The sequence below is a fragment of the Ambystoma mexicanum genome, chromosome 8, assembly GCF_040938575.1.
Source record: "Ambystoma mexicanum isolate Mex_15411 chromosome 8, UKY_AmexF1_1, whole genome shotgun sequence".
NCBI classification, from domain to species: Eukaryota; Metazoa; Chordata; class Amphibia; order Caudata; family Ambystomatidae; genus Ambystoma; species Ambystoma mexicanum.
In genome coordinates, this window is record NC_090929.1 from 733347186 (window position 1) to 733360239 (window position 13054).

The 13054-nt window shown below is 50.3% G+C and overlaps 1 protein-coding gene across 5 annotated transcripts in view; it reads left to right on the forward strand.

Moving 5' to 3' along the window:
• Positions 1-13054, forward strand: part of WASHC2C (WASH complex subunit 2C) — a 2476852-nt gene that overhangs the window by 975443 nt on the left and 1488355 nt on the right. For all 5 annotated transcript variants that reach the window (XM_069610545.1, XM_069610544.1, XM_069610547.1 and 2 more), the window contains one exon: positions 452-511. In XM_069610545.1, coding sequence (XP_069466646.1) covers positions 452-511 — 60 coding nt within the window. The remainder of the gene's footprint in view (positions 1-451; positions 512-13054) is intronic.

Below are 13054 nucleotides of genomic sequence, written 5' to 3' on the forward strand. Positions count from 1 at the left end.
TTAGTTGCTTAGTGTGTATTCTAAAGGACTAATAAACTTTTGTAGATTTGTATACACTTTCCGGTCTAGCTGGATATATTGGTGTTGCTCTGTATGGGTTCATTGTAGCCTTAGACCACTCTAACTCTTCCTCATACTAAGCCTTGTCACTCTGTTGCCTTAACTTGATTGGGTTTGGCTAAACTCTGTCTTCCTGTTCACCATAATAGGGGGGTCTCCCAAAGATCTGCCCCCATGGCTGATTTTGCAAATGCATTTTAACACAATCTGTAACGCACACTAAATAAATTATCTGACAGTGACAATGGACGGTTGTTCATGATTTGCAGAGCTCATACTGCTATCGACGGTAAGACCTTTATTAGTCTGTCTGTTTGGTGTTATTTGGCACAAGTTAATATATATATATATATGTGTGTTTGTATATATAAACAATATACTTTACTTACAGATCCATCTCCATCAAATCCAGTTAGGAAGGTACCTGTAGGAGGTGTTTCACTATTTCCAGGTATGGACAACGCATTTCATTTCTATAATTTTTATGAACCTTTGTAAATTATTCAGCCAAAGGTGTGACCCTTAAAGTTTGCAATTAGAATAAAAAAGCATCATTGCAATTACATGTTTATTGCTTAACTTAAGTTGCAAAGGGATGCTGAAAATAACCGTCAAACAATAAAAGGCTCATATCTGTGTTTAAAGTTTGAAGGACATTTGTTAGAGCATTTTCATATGTCTCCTCCCCACAATTAATAATGTCAACAGTTTGGGCTTTTGTAGTACAGGGCTCCAACTCTTAGGTTTGACCTGAACTACCCAAAAGATCTGGAAGTAGTGGACGAGCAGCCAGGCTTAGTTTAGGAGGAAGAAAGGCTGTAGGTAAGTGCAGATAAATCAGGGCACACCTCCTAGTCAAGAATACAATTATACTAGTTTTATAAAAATATTGTTATTTATTATAAACACTAAGGCAGCTAACACAGTATTAGAATTTACAGGTTAGCAAATGTATTCACATTTATATACAGTTAGACTTGTGTTAAGCATTACTCAGTTCAATAGTTAAACTCTTAGATGATATACATCTAAGTAGTTAGAGTAGCCTTCAAGTTTAGCCAATCATTTCTTATAAGCAACACTTAAAGTAAGCAACACAAATACTGGTAAGTACTTTTAGTCAACCTATATTTTAGAATGTCTAGCCCTCTCTGTGAATGAGTCTCATAGTCAGTTGTGATTCTGGGTGATCAGGACCCCTAGGCAGAAGAACAAAGAAAGGCAGACACTGTCAAATATGTCAAAATAGCAGATTTCTTCTATGTTGCAGCTAAGTAAAATCTTTAGCAAAAAGGTGGTTCAGGGAGGCCAGGCAGACACCATGGAGGATTGTAGACCAATGGACCAGTGTCCTTAGGTCTGGGAGAACAGAGTTGGGTTGTTAACCCAAATATGTCTCAGCAAAGGAGGAGTCTGATTCAACACAGCAAGCTTCCAGGTGAGTGCTTAGGAGTGGGACATTATATTTCACGAAGAAAGAAGATGATGCCACCGGCAGGTCCCCAGGTGATGCGACAGCAGTTCCTGTTCGGATTCTTGGCCCAGAGGCTGAAGAAGTAACCTTTGGCGGTAGCAGATAGTCAGGTTCTTGCAATGGGATGGCCAGCAGACGATCTTAGATACTGGCTCGTTGGGACTCGACAAAGGCTTTGGTTCAGCGACGAGAGTCACATGTTGGTCTTCTCTCTGTTTCTCGGTCTTCGACTTGGAAGGGGAGACGTCTCCGAGTGGGAAAGAGTCACTTTAGATCCAACAGGATGCCCACGAATTTCCAGCCAAAACTGTGCTTCAGGAGACTATGCACAGCCTATTGGTCCAGTTCCCAGGGTATCGAAATTGCAGCCCAGGACGGTTGCAGCTCCTTGTGGGACGGCTCAAAATGCAGGTTGTCTAGATACTGGTCAGTCCAACCAGCCCAGGGGAGAAAGTCATCCAGTCTGGATCCTCCCTGTCGATCAGAAGTGAGGGTGGAACAGCAACGGTTACTCAGTAGCCCCTGGCGGTCGCTAGAGTTTGTTGCAGACGTCCTTCTTTTTCCTTGGATTTTTCGTTCTATGGGTCAACTTTCTCATTCTGCTCCTAGACCCTCACCTTTATGCTGGCACCCAGCTGTGGAGGAGCAGCCGAATGCCTCTGCAGGAAGTACCCGCCCCCCTGTTACCTATATGCTGGCAGCCTGAAATTGTGCCATGCCTGACACCAGGAGTTACGACCATTCTGCAGTGAATATTCGAGAAAAGATATCCACTAAATAAACCATATCAAATGTATTCCCGAATAGATGACATTCTCATGGAGGAGCTCCCCAAAGGAATATGAAAATGAGAGAAGGAGGAGCTGCTGATGACATCACAAGAAGAGAGCGTGAAGCACCAAGAAGTTAAGCTGAAGAAGATGTATGGACCTTATAGAAATTGATGACGAAATAAAGAATCAAGTGAACGTTCATATGCGAAAAGAAGATTGCACGTGTGAAGAGCACTGCAGAAAAAGCAGATCGTTTGATAACTGGACAGATGCTGTAACGCATGTAGGCTAAGTGATTATAGAAGCTGGCTATACGTAGTGAATAGATTACAGGCAGAGAGCCGCCATTAAATAGAAGCTCGACATCAGTGTCACAATTTTAGTGACTTCAGACTCACGCAGAAATGAGGATCGAAAGCTATGCCGCAGCAAAGGCTTAAGCTGAGATCACAGACTTGAATGGTGAAGCTGTTTGGCCTGGTATCAAATTTGGAGCAAGCCAAGGCTGGTTATCTATTCTTGAAGGCAGCAAAAGTGAGATGCTGAATCATCCCTTGTCAAGGTGCAAGAAAAAATACCATGAGTGCCAAGTTTTATTCATTTAAGAAAATTAAATGCTGCAAACCAGGCCAAAGTACGGTCTCCTGTCACGTGAGTCAAGGATGAAAATAGAGTTGGGCATTTGGTTCTAGAACCAACGATAGCCCGTGCTCACACTTACTTATATTCCCAGAGACGAGGATTCTTTGCAAGGCAAAGTTCAAAGACAATCTTCATGGCAGAAGGCATGGGTGATGAGAGACGTTGGGCTAATTAGGTGGGGAGGTACAGTCAAGTCCACCTACTGGCACCTGATGTATGAGCTTATGTGTTGCTAGTGAGCTGAATGTTCGAGACTGGCATGACCATGCCAACCAATTGATGAGGGACATATAATGAAGGGCCTTATAGTTCGAGAGCCAATGATATACCATGTACCTAATAATGATGAACATGACTTGCACTAAAGGAGGACACAAGTTGCTGCACATGACCGTAGATATCCAATCACAACCCAACCCCTTATAGAAAGCATACTTAATGTTCCCCTTGAGCGTATCATAACCCCCCATAGGTTTCTCTTGTTTGCCACGTAGTATGACATCAGGAATGATTATTTTTTGCTATAAAAGTATGCTTTTTTTAATGAAATGCTTGGAGAGAACCCTGTGCGACGTCCGTTGATGTCTGTTGTAACTCCCTGTTTTAGACAATTGATAATAAAACAGACAAACTTTCCATCTTCATGAGTTGGTTCTGTTATTTGGTGTGAGAGTTACTCTGCTTCCCATCCACTGCATGACACATTACCCAAAGGACCTTATGTTCACAGCCAATCAGCAGTCATGCCACATTCCAACCTTGGGGGATGGCTGGATTTAATCAGGCGTACTGGAGGACAAAGACCTGCAGAGTTTTGGTGTACTCCCAGCTCTGACCCGGAAAAGACAAAAGAGTGAGCAGGACCTCCCCCACCCAGGATGGTGGAATAAAGCTCAAGAGTTGGCCAAAAAAGATCGTCACGATTTTAGTTAAATCGTGACCCATGTGTCTTTTACCGCTGCTACGATAGCAGCCTGCGTGTAAAATATGTAACAATTGGTAGAAAATATCCACTGCCCCCAGCCACTCAGATTAACTTGTCACTGTAACTAGAAAGTTACAGAAGTGGAGAAAGGGATACATTGTGTCCAGTCAGCACTCCTTGTAGGGTAGGGTGAGCATATTCCACAAAATAAAAGTTAGGTAGGATAGAAAGTATGCCCCTATCCTTGGAAGCAGTTATCACAAGGAACATAAAAAGCAAAGCTCAAAGAGCTCCCAGGATCACTGCACAAAAAGGGCTGTGTGGCGTAATAATACATTTCAGATGCCTTAAAAGGTGGAGGAAAGCATTACTCCAAAAAGATCTGACCAAACGAGTTGAAAACGATTCCCAAAAGACTGAGTGTGGAAAAAGGTACCCATTCACACAGGAACACTGATCAAAAATCCAAGATTCCAGCAGAAAGTGCTGAGGGACTCTCAGGTTGAGATAATAAAGCACAAAAAATGAAATTCGAATGGATTGTGTCCTCCAACGTATTACTCGTCTTAGATGTATTCGTCCAGCTTTAGCGGCTTCGGAAATGTTTTCTCGGCAGAGGGCGTCGATGTCGTCGAGACAAAGGTTTCCGTCGGGGGTGATGTCATCGGGTATAAAAGTAGCACGCATGGCGCCCTTTGGCCTCAGTTCTGTTTTTCTGCAGTATGTGTTGCTTCGGGACTCAGCGTGCTTCGATAGCTCTCTGATGCAGTTATTGTGAAGAAGATATTCGAGATGTCCTCATAGTCGACCCCGACTACCCCGTGTTCAGGGTCCAAGAAATGTAAAACCTGCGGTTCCAAAATGTCGATCACGGATCCGCACCGAGAATGTCTGTGGTGCCTCTGCAAAAACCACGACATGGAGGCCTGTACGAAGTGTCAGGCAATAACGGGCAAGGCCTTCCGAGAGAGGAAGGGAAAGCTACAGGTAGGTCAAAAACCCAACCGAAAAGCCTCAAGCATCGAGTCGAGATCTCATGAGGACAAATCTCCTTGACGCGAAAGGCAAAAACATAGTTCTAGGTCCCGAAGTGGTTCCCACCACTCGTCTTTGACGGAAAAGTCTAAAAAGAGACGCCACCGATCCCCTTCCACCTCGTCTTCTGACGAATCCCCCAAGAAAATGAAATGCCCCACAAAACATTCTTCCTCCGAAGAATGGCAAGCATTTAGAGATAAAATGATGGAGGTTTTTGAAAAGGCTAAGCCTTGGTCCGCGCGTTCTCCAGCGTGGTGTCTGGCATGGATTCACATGCTCATGAATATTCCCCGTCGTCGGGCTGGGAATCCTCAGTAAAGAAAAAAATCAGTATCAGTTTTGTATCTGATCTGTCTTTCTTAGTAGTAACCAATCACTGGTCTCTGGGTCCTACTGCCCCCAGCCAATGACTGCCCTCTCCATAAGCCCCGCCCCTGGCATGCATCCTCAGATTTGTACCGCATGCTCAAGTGTTGGGAGTCCTCGTGCTATAGCTCTCAAGCTTTTACTGCGTTTTGCGCATTTTCAAAGAGATTTATCTCATTTTTTCGGTTAATCGAGCCTCAAGCTCCACCGTTTCTACTTCTGATCAACAGGGACCCGTTTCGGATTTACCTACGCCCCTCAAGGGTGAAGTTTTCGTCGAGTTACGCTTCTTGGAGGATTCCAGAAGTTTCTGAGGCCTACCTCGTGGACGAGAAGAACATGGCCCAGGATAAGGGAAGCTCGACTCCCGGCAAACTGTTCAGGATTTGCCCTGAATGCAACCTCCAAAATGTGTTCAAGGAGGACGAGCATTCGAAATGCATTAACTGCCTCCACGAGGACAAAACGCACATCGAGAAGGACTGTGCGTTTTGCTTTAACATGACGGATCGGACGATGAGGGATCGCCGGACCCGTCTTTCTAACTGGCTTGAAGGCAAGAGCCCAGCAGATGAGAAGAAGTAGTAGTAGTAGTCCGAGGAGTCTTCTAAATCCTGTAAGGGCGCCCCAGCGATGGGGGCCCAACAGAAGGCAAAGCACTGCGAGTCCGCGGGCACCAGGAGCGCCAAACGGTCGGGCTCCTCGGTTGCCAGTCAGGGCGTGCCTTCACCGACGCCATCAACCAAGAGCCAATGCTATGGCTCAGGGAAGAGGAAATCCGAGAACCCTGCTAAGCTTCTGGAGAGGCCTCGGTCGATCTCGGAGGAACCAGCCGAGAGGGAGCGAGGTGGTGACCCTCCTCCTAAGGTGCAGGCCTCAAGCGCACCCAAGGCGGCAAAGGCCTTGATCCACCCGTCTAAGGCCTCTATTGAGGGAGTCGCTGCGGCCCTGGCGAAGCCTGTGGAGGCTATCCCAGTGGAGGCGACCTCGGGGTCTAGAGTTTCCCTGCCTCCGCGGAGGGAATCCTCTTTTAAGCCCATCGAGAAGACCCCCATGAAGACCCCGGTGGAAAAAGAAGGGGGGTGGCCGGTGGCCATTACGGACACGGATACAACCTCTGAGGAGGAACTGACCGAGAATTTGGAAAAGGCCCGGTCCCATGGGAGGAATCCCGACGAAGGGGACGACGAGAGCGAGGGTGGCAACGACGACGAGGTTCCCGTGGATGAGGAGCAACCGTTGTGCCCGTCGCAGCCCGAGCCGCAGGACAACTCGGCGACCATTTTGACGGCAATCCAAGCCTTATGCATGGAGATTAGGACGAGACTGCCCCTACCCCTGATGGATGACCCGTCGGGAATCCTCCAAACAAAAGGAGGAGAATTCATCCAGTGCCCCTTCAGCCCTCACGGCCTTCTCAGCCTTTGTCGCCTTCCCCAATCCCGAGGGACGACATGGGAACAGACACGGCCACGACGGGGACAGATGACAACGGCGGTGATGATGGCACTGACCGTCCGTCTCCGATCCCTCGGGTGTCCCCGCCCGACGAGATTGGCTCTTTCCACGCCATGATTGCCAGGGCATCCAAACTTTTTCAGCTCTGCCCCGAGGAGAAGGAGGAAGGCTTCCTCTACCAGCGGCGCAAGGCCAAGAGGAAGATGGTCCTTGCGGTGCCGTTGCTGGATGACATCTGGGACGAGGCACTTGCCCTTCTCAAGAACCCATCCACGACACCTGCCAAGAGGGACCGGTACGAGAAGTAGTACCGGGTCCCCGATGCCGCCCCGTTGTGCCTTAGGGCACAACCGACCCCGGATTTGGTCGTCTCTGCAGCGGCCAAGAAGAAAGAGGGGGGGTGAGCATCGGCCTCATCTTCAACTTTCCCACCGGACGGCGAGGGAAAGAAGCTGGATGCCATAGGACGAGTCAGCTCGTCGGCGGTGACAATGATTAAGGCAGCCAACGCCCTAGCAATTGTGGTACAAGATCGCCCCCCTGTTGGACTTCCTCCCGGACGACAAGAGGGCAGAGGCCCTGGCGATCCTACAGGAGGGTGAGGTGGCATCAGACCACGCCATAACGGTGGCCACGGACATTGCTGACACCGGTTTCCGCCAATTGGGCAACAGTGTTTGCCTTCAACGGCGGGGGTGGCTCAAGGTGACAGATTTCCGCCAGGACGTGCAAGCCAAGGTTTTGGACATGCCCTTCGACGGGAGCAATCTGTTTGGAAAGACAGTGGATGAGTCGCTGCAGGCCATCAAGACCGACAGACGACTCGGGCCTTGGGAGTTCTGCAGCAACGGCGGCCGCCCTTTTGGAACTCCAGAGGCAAGCAAGGTGCCTCCAAAGGATTCGGCGGCGGCTCCTCGACCTACCATCAAGCGGCCCGTTCCTCATCGCAAGAAGCCTACAGGGGACGAGGCAAGTCAGGTGGGTCTCGCCGTCGCCGCCAGGGAGGCCAAGGAGGCAAGGCTGCTTCCAAACAAGACTGAACCGGCCGTGGCGTCGGGCCCCCACCGAAGCACCCCGGTGGGAGGCCGGCTGGCGAAGTTCTTCAGCGTGTGAGAGTCCATCTCCATCGACCGTTGGGTGCTTGATGCTCTGGCCCACAGGCACACTCTGGAATTCCTAAAGAAGTGCCCCCGAATTCCTCCAGTGGCCAGGAAGGAAAACCACGTCCTTCAACTGCTGTTAGAGGTGAGGGCGATGCTCACGAAAGGAGCCATCAAGCTCATCCCAAAGAGGCTCTGGGGCTCCGGAGTATACTCCAAGATACTTCCTTGTCAGAAAGAAAACAGGAGGTTGGCGTTCCATCCTGGACTTGCGTCCGCTAAACCAATACATCATGGCACAGAAGTTCCGGATGGTCACCCTCCAGCACGTGTTGGGACAGCTGGAGGAAGCGACTTCCTAGCGTCGCTGGGTCTGGAGGATGCGTACTTTCACATCCCCATCTTAAAAGGACACCGAAAGTTTCTCAGGTTCGTAGTCCAAGGGCGGCACTACCAGTTCAAGGCCCTCCCATTCGGATTGAAGTCGGCGCCCAGGGTGTTCACCAAGTGCCTGACACCAGTGGTGGCGCGGCTGTGCCTGCAGGGGATCCACGTCTACCCCTACCTGGACGACTGGCTCATCCAAGCAGGGACAAGGGAACTCGCTTTCGAACACACGGAAAAGACCGTCCGGCTGCTCACGGACCTGGGATTCTCCATCAACTTCCCCAAATCCCACCTGGTTCCATCGCAGGTCGCGCTGTTTCTGGGAGCCAAGCTCGATACAGTAGCGCAGTTGGCCTCGCCGTCTGATGAAAGAACGCAGGCCATCCTGGGCAAGGTACAGCGTCTGCTGGCCATGGACGTGGCCAAAGTGAGGTCCATCAAGTCCCTTCTCGGGATGATGTCCTCTTGCATCTACCTGGTGTGCCTGTGCAGGCTTCGGATGCGTCCTCTGCAGGAGTTCTTCGACGCCCGTTGGACACAAGCGACGTACAGCTTCGAGGACAAGATCTCGCTCAGCAAAGTATTCTACCAGGCAATTCGATGGTGGGGCTCCTGCGCACATCTGGCCGCGGGCACGGACTCTCAGACCCCAGCATACCAAGTGACGGTGACTACGGATGCCTCCCTGGAGGGGTGGGGAGCACACATCGGAGATCTTCTCGCGAGAGGCCTGTGGTTCCCGGAGGAGAGGCCGCTCCACATCAACATACTGGAGCTCCGAGCAGTGTTCTGGGCCCTCAAGTCATTCCTCCTGTCCCTCAAGGGCAAGGTGGTGAGGATCTTCACTGACAACACAACGACCACGATGTTCCACATCCGGAAGCAGGGAGGAACCAGATCCCCAGCCCTATCCAAGGAAGCCCAGGATGTGTGGCACTGGGCCGTTGCCCAGGGGATGTTTCTAGTGCCGTTTCATCTAGCAGGGATAAAAAACACCATTGCCGACTCGCTCACCAGGGAGCTGCGCTCTTGCCATGAGTGGGAACTACGCCAGGCTCCAGTGGATCAACTCTTCCAGCGATGGGGCAAACCCAAAATTGACCTGTTTGTGACGGCGATGAACTCTTAAGTGCCAGAGGTTCGCCAGCAGGTTCCCCCAGCCGAGGAGCATGGGCGATGCTTTCTCGTTCCCCTGGGACAGCCTGTTCCTGTATGTGTTCCCGCCGTTGCTGCTCAGGTTCATCAACCGACTCAAGAGGTCCCGGTGCAGGATGATCCTCGTCGCACGTAGGTGGCCGAGACAGATATGGTTCCCGGACCTTCTGGACTTGTCAGCGTCCCCACCAGTCAAACTGTCGACGGACACAGATCCTCTCTCCAGAGAAGGAGGTGCCATTCTTCATCACGACCCGGAGTCGCTGAACTTGCAGGCCTGGCTCCTGCAGCACTAGAGTTTGGAGGGTACGATATCCCGGCTGACTGCAGAGAGATTCTTGCAAAGGCCAGGGCGTCCTCAACTCTCAAGTGCTACGGACACAAGTGGAAGAGGTTCTCTGTCTGGTGCCGTGCACAGAAGATTAACCCTCTATGGATTACAGCCCCTCAAGTGCTACCGTACTTACTGTCGCTGGCCAAAGCTGGACTACCTCACGCTTCCATCAAGATTCATCTGGCAACAATTTCCCGATACACCAGAACTGCAGGACGGTCATCCCTGTGGTCTCATCGCCTGGTGAAGGAGTTTATGAAAGGACTGTTCCGATCGTTCTGCCGGTGAAGGCTCCAGCCCCGGCGTGGGAACTCAATGTGGTGCTGACAAGGCTCATGGGCCCGCCATTCGAGCCCTTGCATTCGGCTCCATTGAAGTTTCTGTCGTGGAAGACAGCGTTCCTTGTGGCCATCACCTCTACACGACCCGTGGGAGAGATTCAGGCCCTTTCCAGCAAGCCTCCATACTTGACTTTCCACGAGACGAGGGTGGTGCTGAGGACGCACCCCTCCTTCATGCCCAAGGTGCCATCTGACTTCCATCTTGGTGTTTCCAGTCTTTTTCCCGTCTCCTTCGTCGCCGGCCGAGAGGACTTTGCACTCGCTGGATGTAGCTAGAGCGCTGAAGTTCTACGTGGACCGAAACGTAGTGTTTTCGGAAGACATCACAGCTCTTTGTGAACTTTGGACCTGTGAATCAAAGGAAGGCTCTCTCGAAGGCTTCGATTTCCAGATGGCTCTCAGGCTGCATCATGCACTGTCATTGGTTGGCAAACCGACCGTTGCCCGGCCGTCCGAGAGCCCATTCGACCAGAGCGATCGCTGCTACCACGGCGTTCTTGTCTGGTGTGCCCCTGCTGGACATCTGCAGGGCTGCTACGTGGAGGTCGACGCACACCTTCACGAGATTCTATTGTGTCGACCGGGATTCCAGGGAGGAGTCCAGAGTCGGCCAGGCCGTGCTGCGCAACCTGTTCGCTTAAGGTGAGCCTGGTGAGGAGGTAAGAGATGCTTAATGTTGAGTTTTATGTAATGCTTAATGTTGAGCCTCGCCACCTCCCGTGGTTGTGCCTGTGTGTACTGCTATGTATTCTTATATTCATGAGCATGTGAATCCATGCCAGACCCCATGCTGGAGAAGGAACAAGTTACTTACCTGTAACTGTTGTTCTCCAGCATAGGTCTGGCATGGATTCACATGCGAACCCTCCCTCCTTCCCCTCTGCGGCTCTTCACTTGGTCATACTGCCACTTTACCTTCTACCAAATCTGAGGATGGCTGCCAGGGGCGGGGCTTAGGGAGAGGGCAGTCATTGGCTGGGGGCAGTATGACCCAGAGACCAGTGATTGGTTACTACTAAGAAAGACCAATCAGAAACAAAACTGATACTGATTTTTTTCTTTACCAGGGATTCCCAGCCTGAACGGGGAATATTCATGAGCATGTGAATCCATGCCAGACCCATGCTGGAGAACAAAAGTTACAGATAAGTAACTTGTTCCTTCCTCGGAAGCTGGCCGTGAGCGTTACCATGCCGACACTCGCGCACCCTCCAGCCCGGTTGATCGAAGGAGGAAAGATCGGGAACCTTCCAGGACCCCGAGTGATGAAGATCGCTCGAGTCGAGCGCTCGAGGTCATCGACGCCGTCCGGAACCCAACACACCTCGAAGGACTAGCCTTCGAAGAGCGTCTCAGCGCCCTTGAAGCCAGCTCCGTCGTCGACTGCTATTTCGTCGATGCCTTTGTCGACGTCGACCCCGAAGCCTTCGGTGCCAAAAGTTTCAAAGGCTCCAGTTCAGCTAGAAACTGACAAAATAGCAGCAAAAGAAAAAACTGCAAAGACTACAGAACCTTCAGCCTCCACTGTAACAGCTCCTCCAGAAAAAATGTCTAAACCTCTACCAAGGAAGGAATATTTTAAATCCTTGACTTCAATTTTTGAAGAACAAGAAAGGTCTGAGGAGGAGGATGTTCATTTTGGCATAGAGTATGGCACCCCTTATGTCCCTGAATGTCTAATTTCTGAGGAAAGCAGAATGAGGGATTTAGTGGAAACCTTGCATAACGCAAGTGGAGTTCACACATCACCCGAGACAGAATTTGGCAGACCAGAACCAGGGGAACATGCCAGTTCCTCATACAGAGAACTGATGACAAAGGTGGTGGATTATTTAGAATGGGCTAGACCACCAACTCAGTTCATCAGGATGACCTGACTGATATATTGGATCATGGCCCCACCGAAGATCCGATTTTACCCTTCCATGTAGCCTTACAAAATAGGGTGGCCAGAAATTGGGAGACCCCGGACTCAATTCATCCTGTGAATAAATCCCTCACTTCAAAATACCGCCCTTCCAGTAGCGACCCTGGCTATCTGTCCAAACACCCTACTCCTGTAAGTCTGGTGGTCCAGGCAGCCACAGCTTCTAATTAGTGGCATACCCTTCCATCCCTCCTGATAGGGACGACAAGCGTGTGGATGGTTGGGCACACAAGGTATTTTCATCTGGGAGTATGGCATTAAAATCTGCCAACTCCACATGTGCCTTGGCAAAATTTCCGTACACTCTGTGGGAGTGCATTGCAATGGCAGCGGAGCACATACCCGAAGGGGAAGAAAGGGAAGGATTCCTAGCCATCGTTGTAGATGGAAAGGAAGCCATGCAGGAATCCCTTCAGTCTGGATTGGACACTGCAGATAGCGTGAGCAAGGCCATGGCCACTAGCACAGTGATACGCAGATTTGCGTGGTTGCGAAAGTCTGGTTTCGCACCGGACGTGCAAAACCGTCTTTTGAACATGCCTTTTGACGGTTCTCACCTTTTCGGCAACAAGGCTGACGAGAGCTTTGAGAGGTTGCAGACCTTGAAAGCAGCAGCCAAATCTTTAGGAGCTGCTTTTAGGCAACCTCAGCCTTTTCGTGCACCAGGACAATCTTGGAGGGGTTGATCCTATCGTTATTACTCCTCATATGGAAAGGCGAGAGGAATGGCCAGTCAAAGAGGCCAGCGAAAAACCACTCATGGTGGAAGAGGTAAACATGCTAAACCAGCCCCACCTGCAGCCTCTTTATCATCAGCAGCTGCAGCAACAGCCACAAAACCACTTTGAGGACTTGCATCACAAGACACCTGTAGGAGGCTGGCTATCACAGCATCTGCAAGAATCGTGAGCCATTACTTCAGATGTTTGGGCTCCAGAAATAATAGCTCAAGGTTACTGCCTTCCTTTTCTAACGCAACCTCAAAGCAATCCACCGGGGAGACACTCTTTGAAGCTTCCAGACCTGCTCCTACAACAGGAAGTTTTAACTCTACTAAAGAAAGGTGCTATAGAA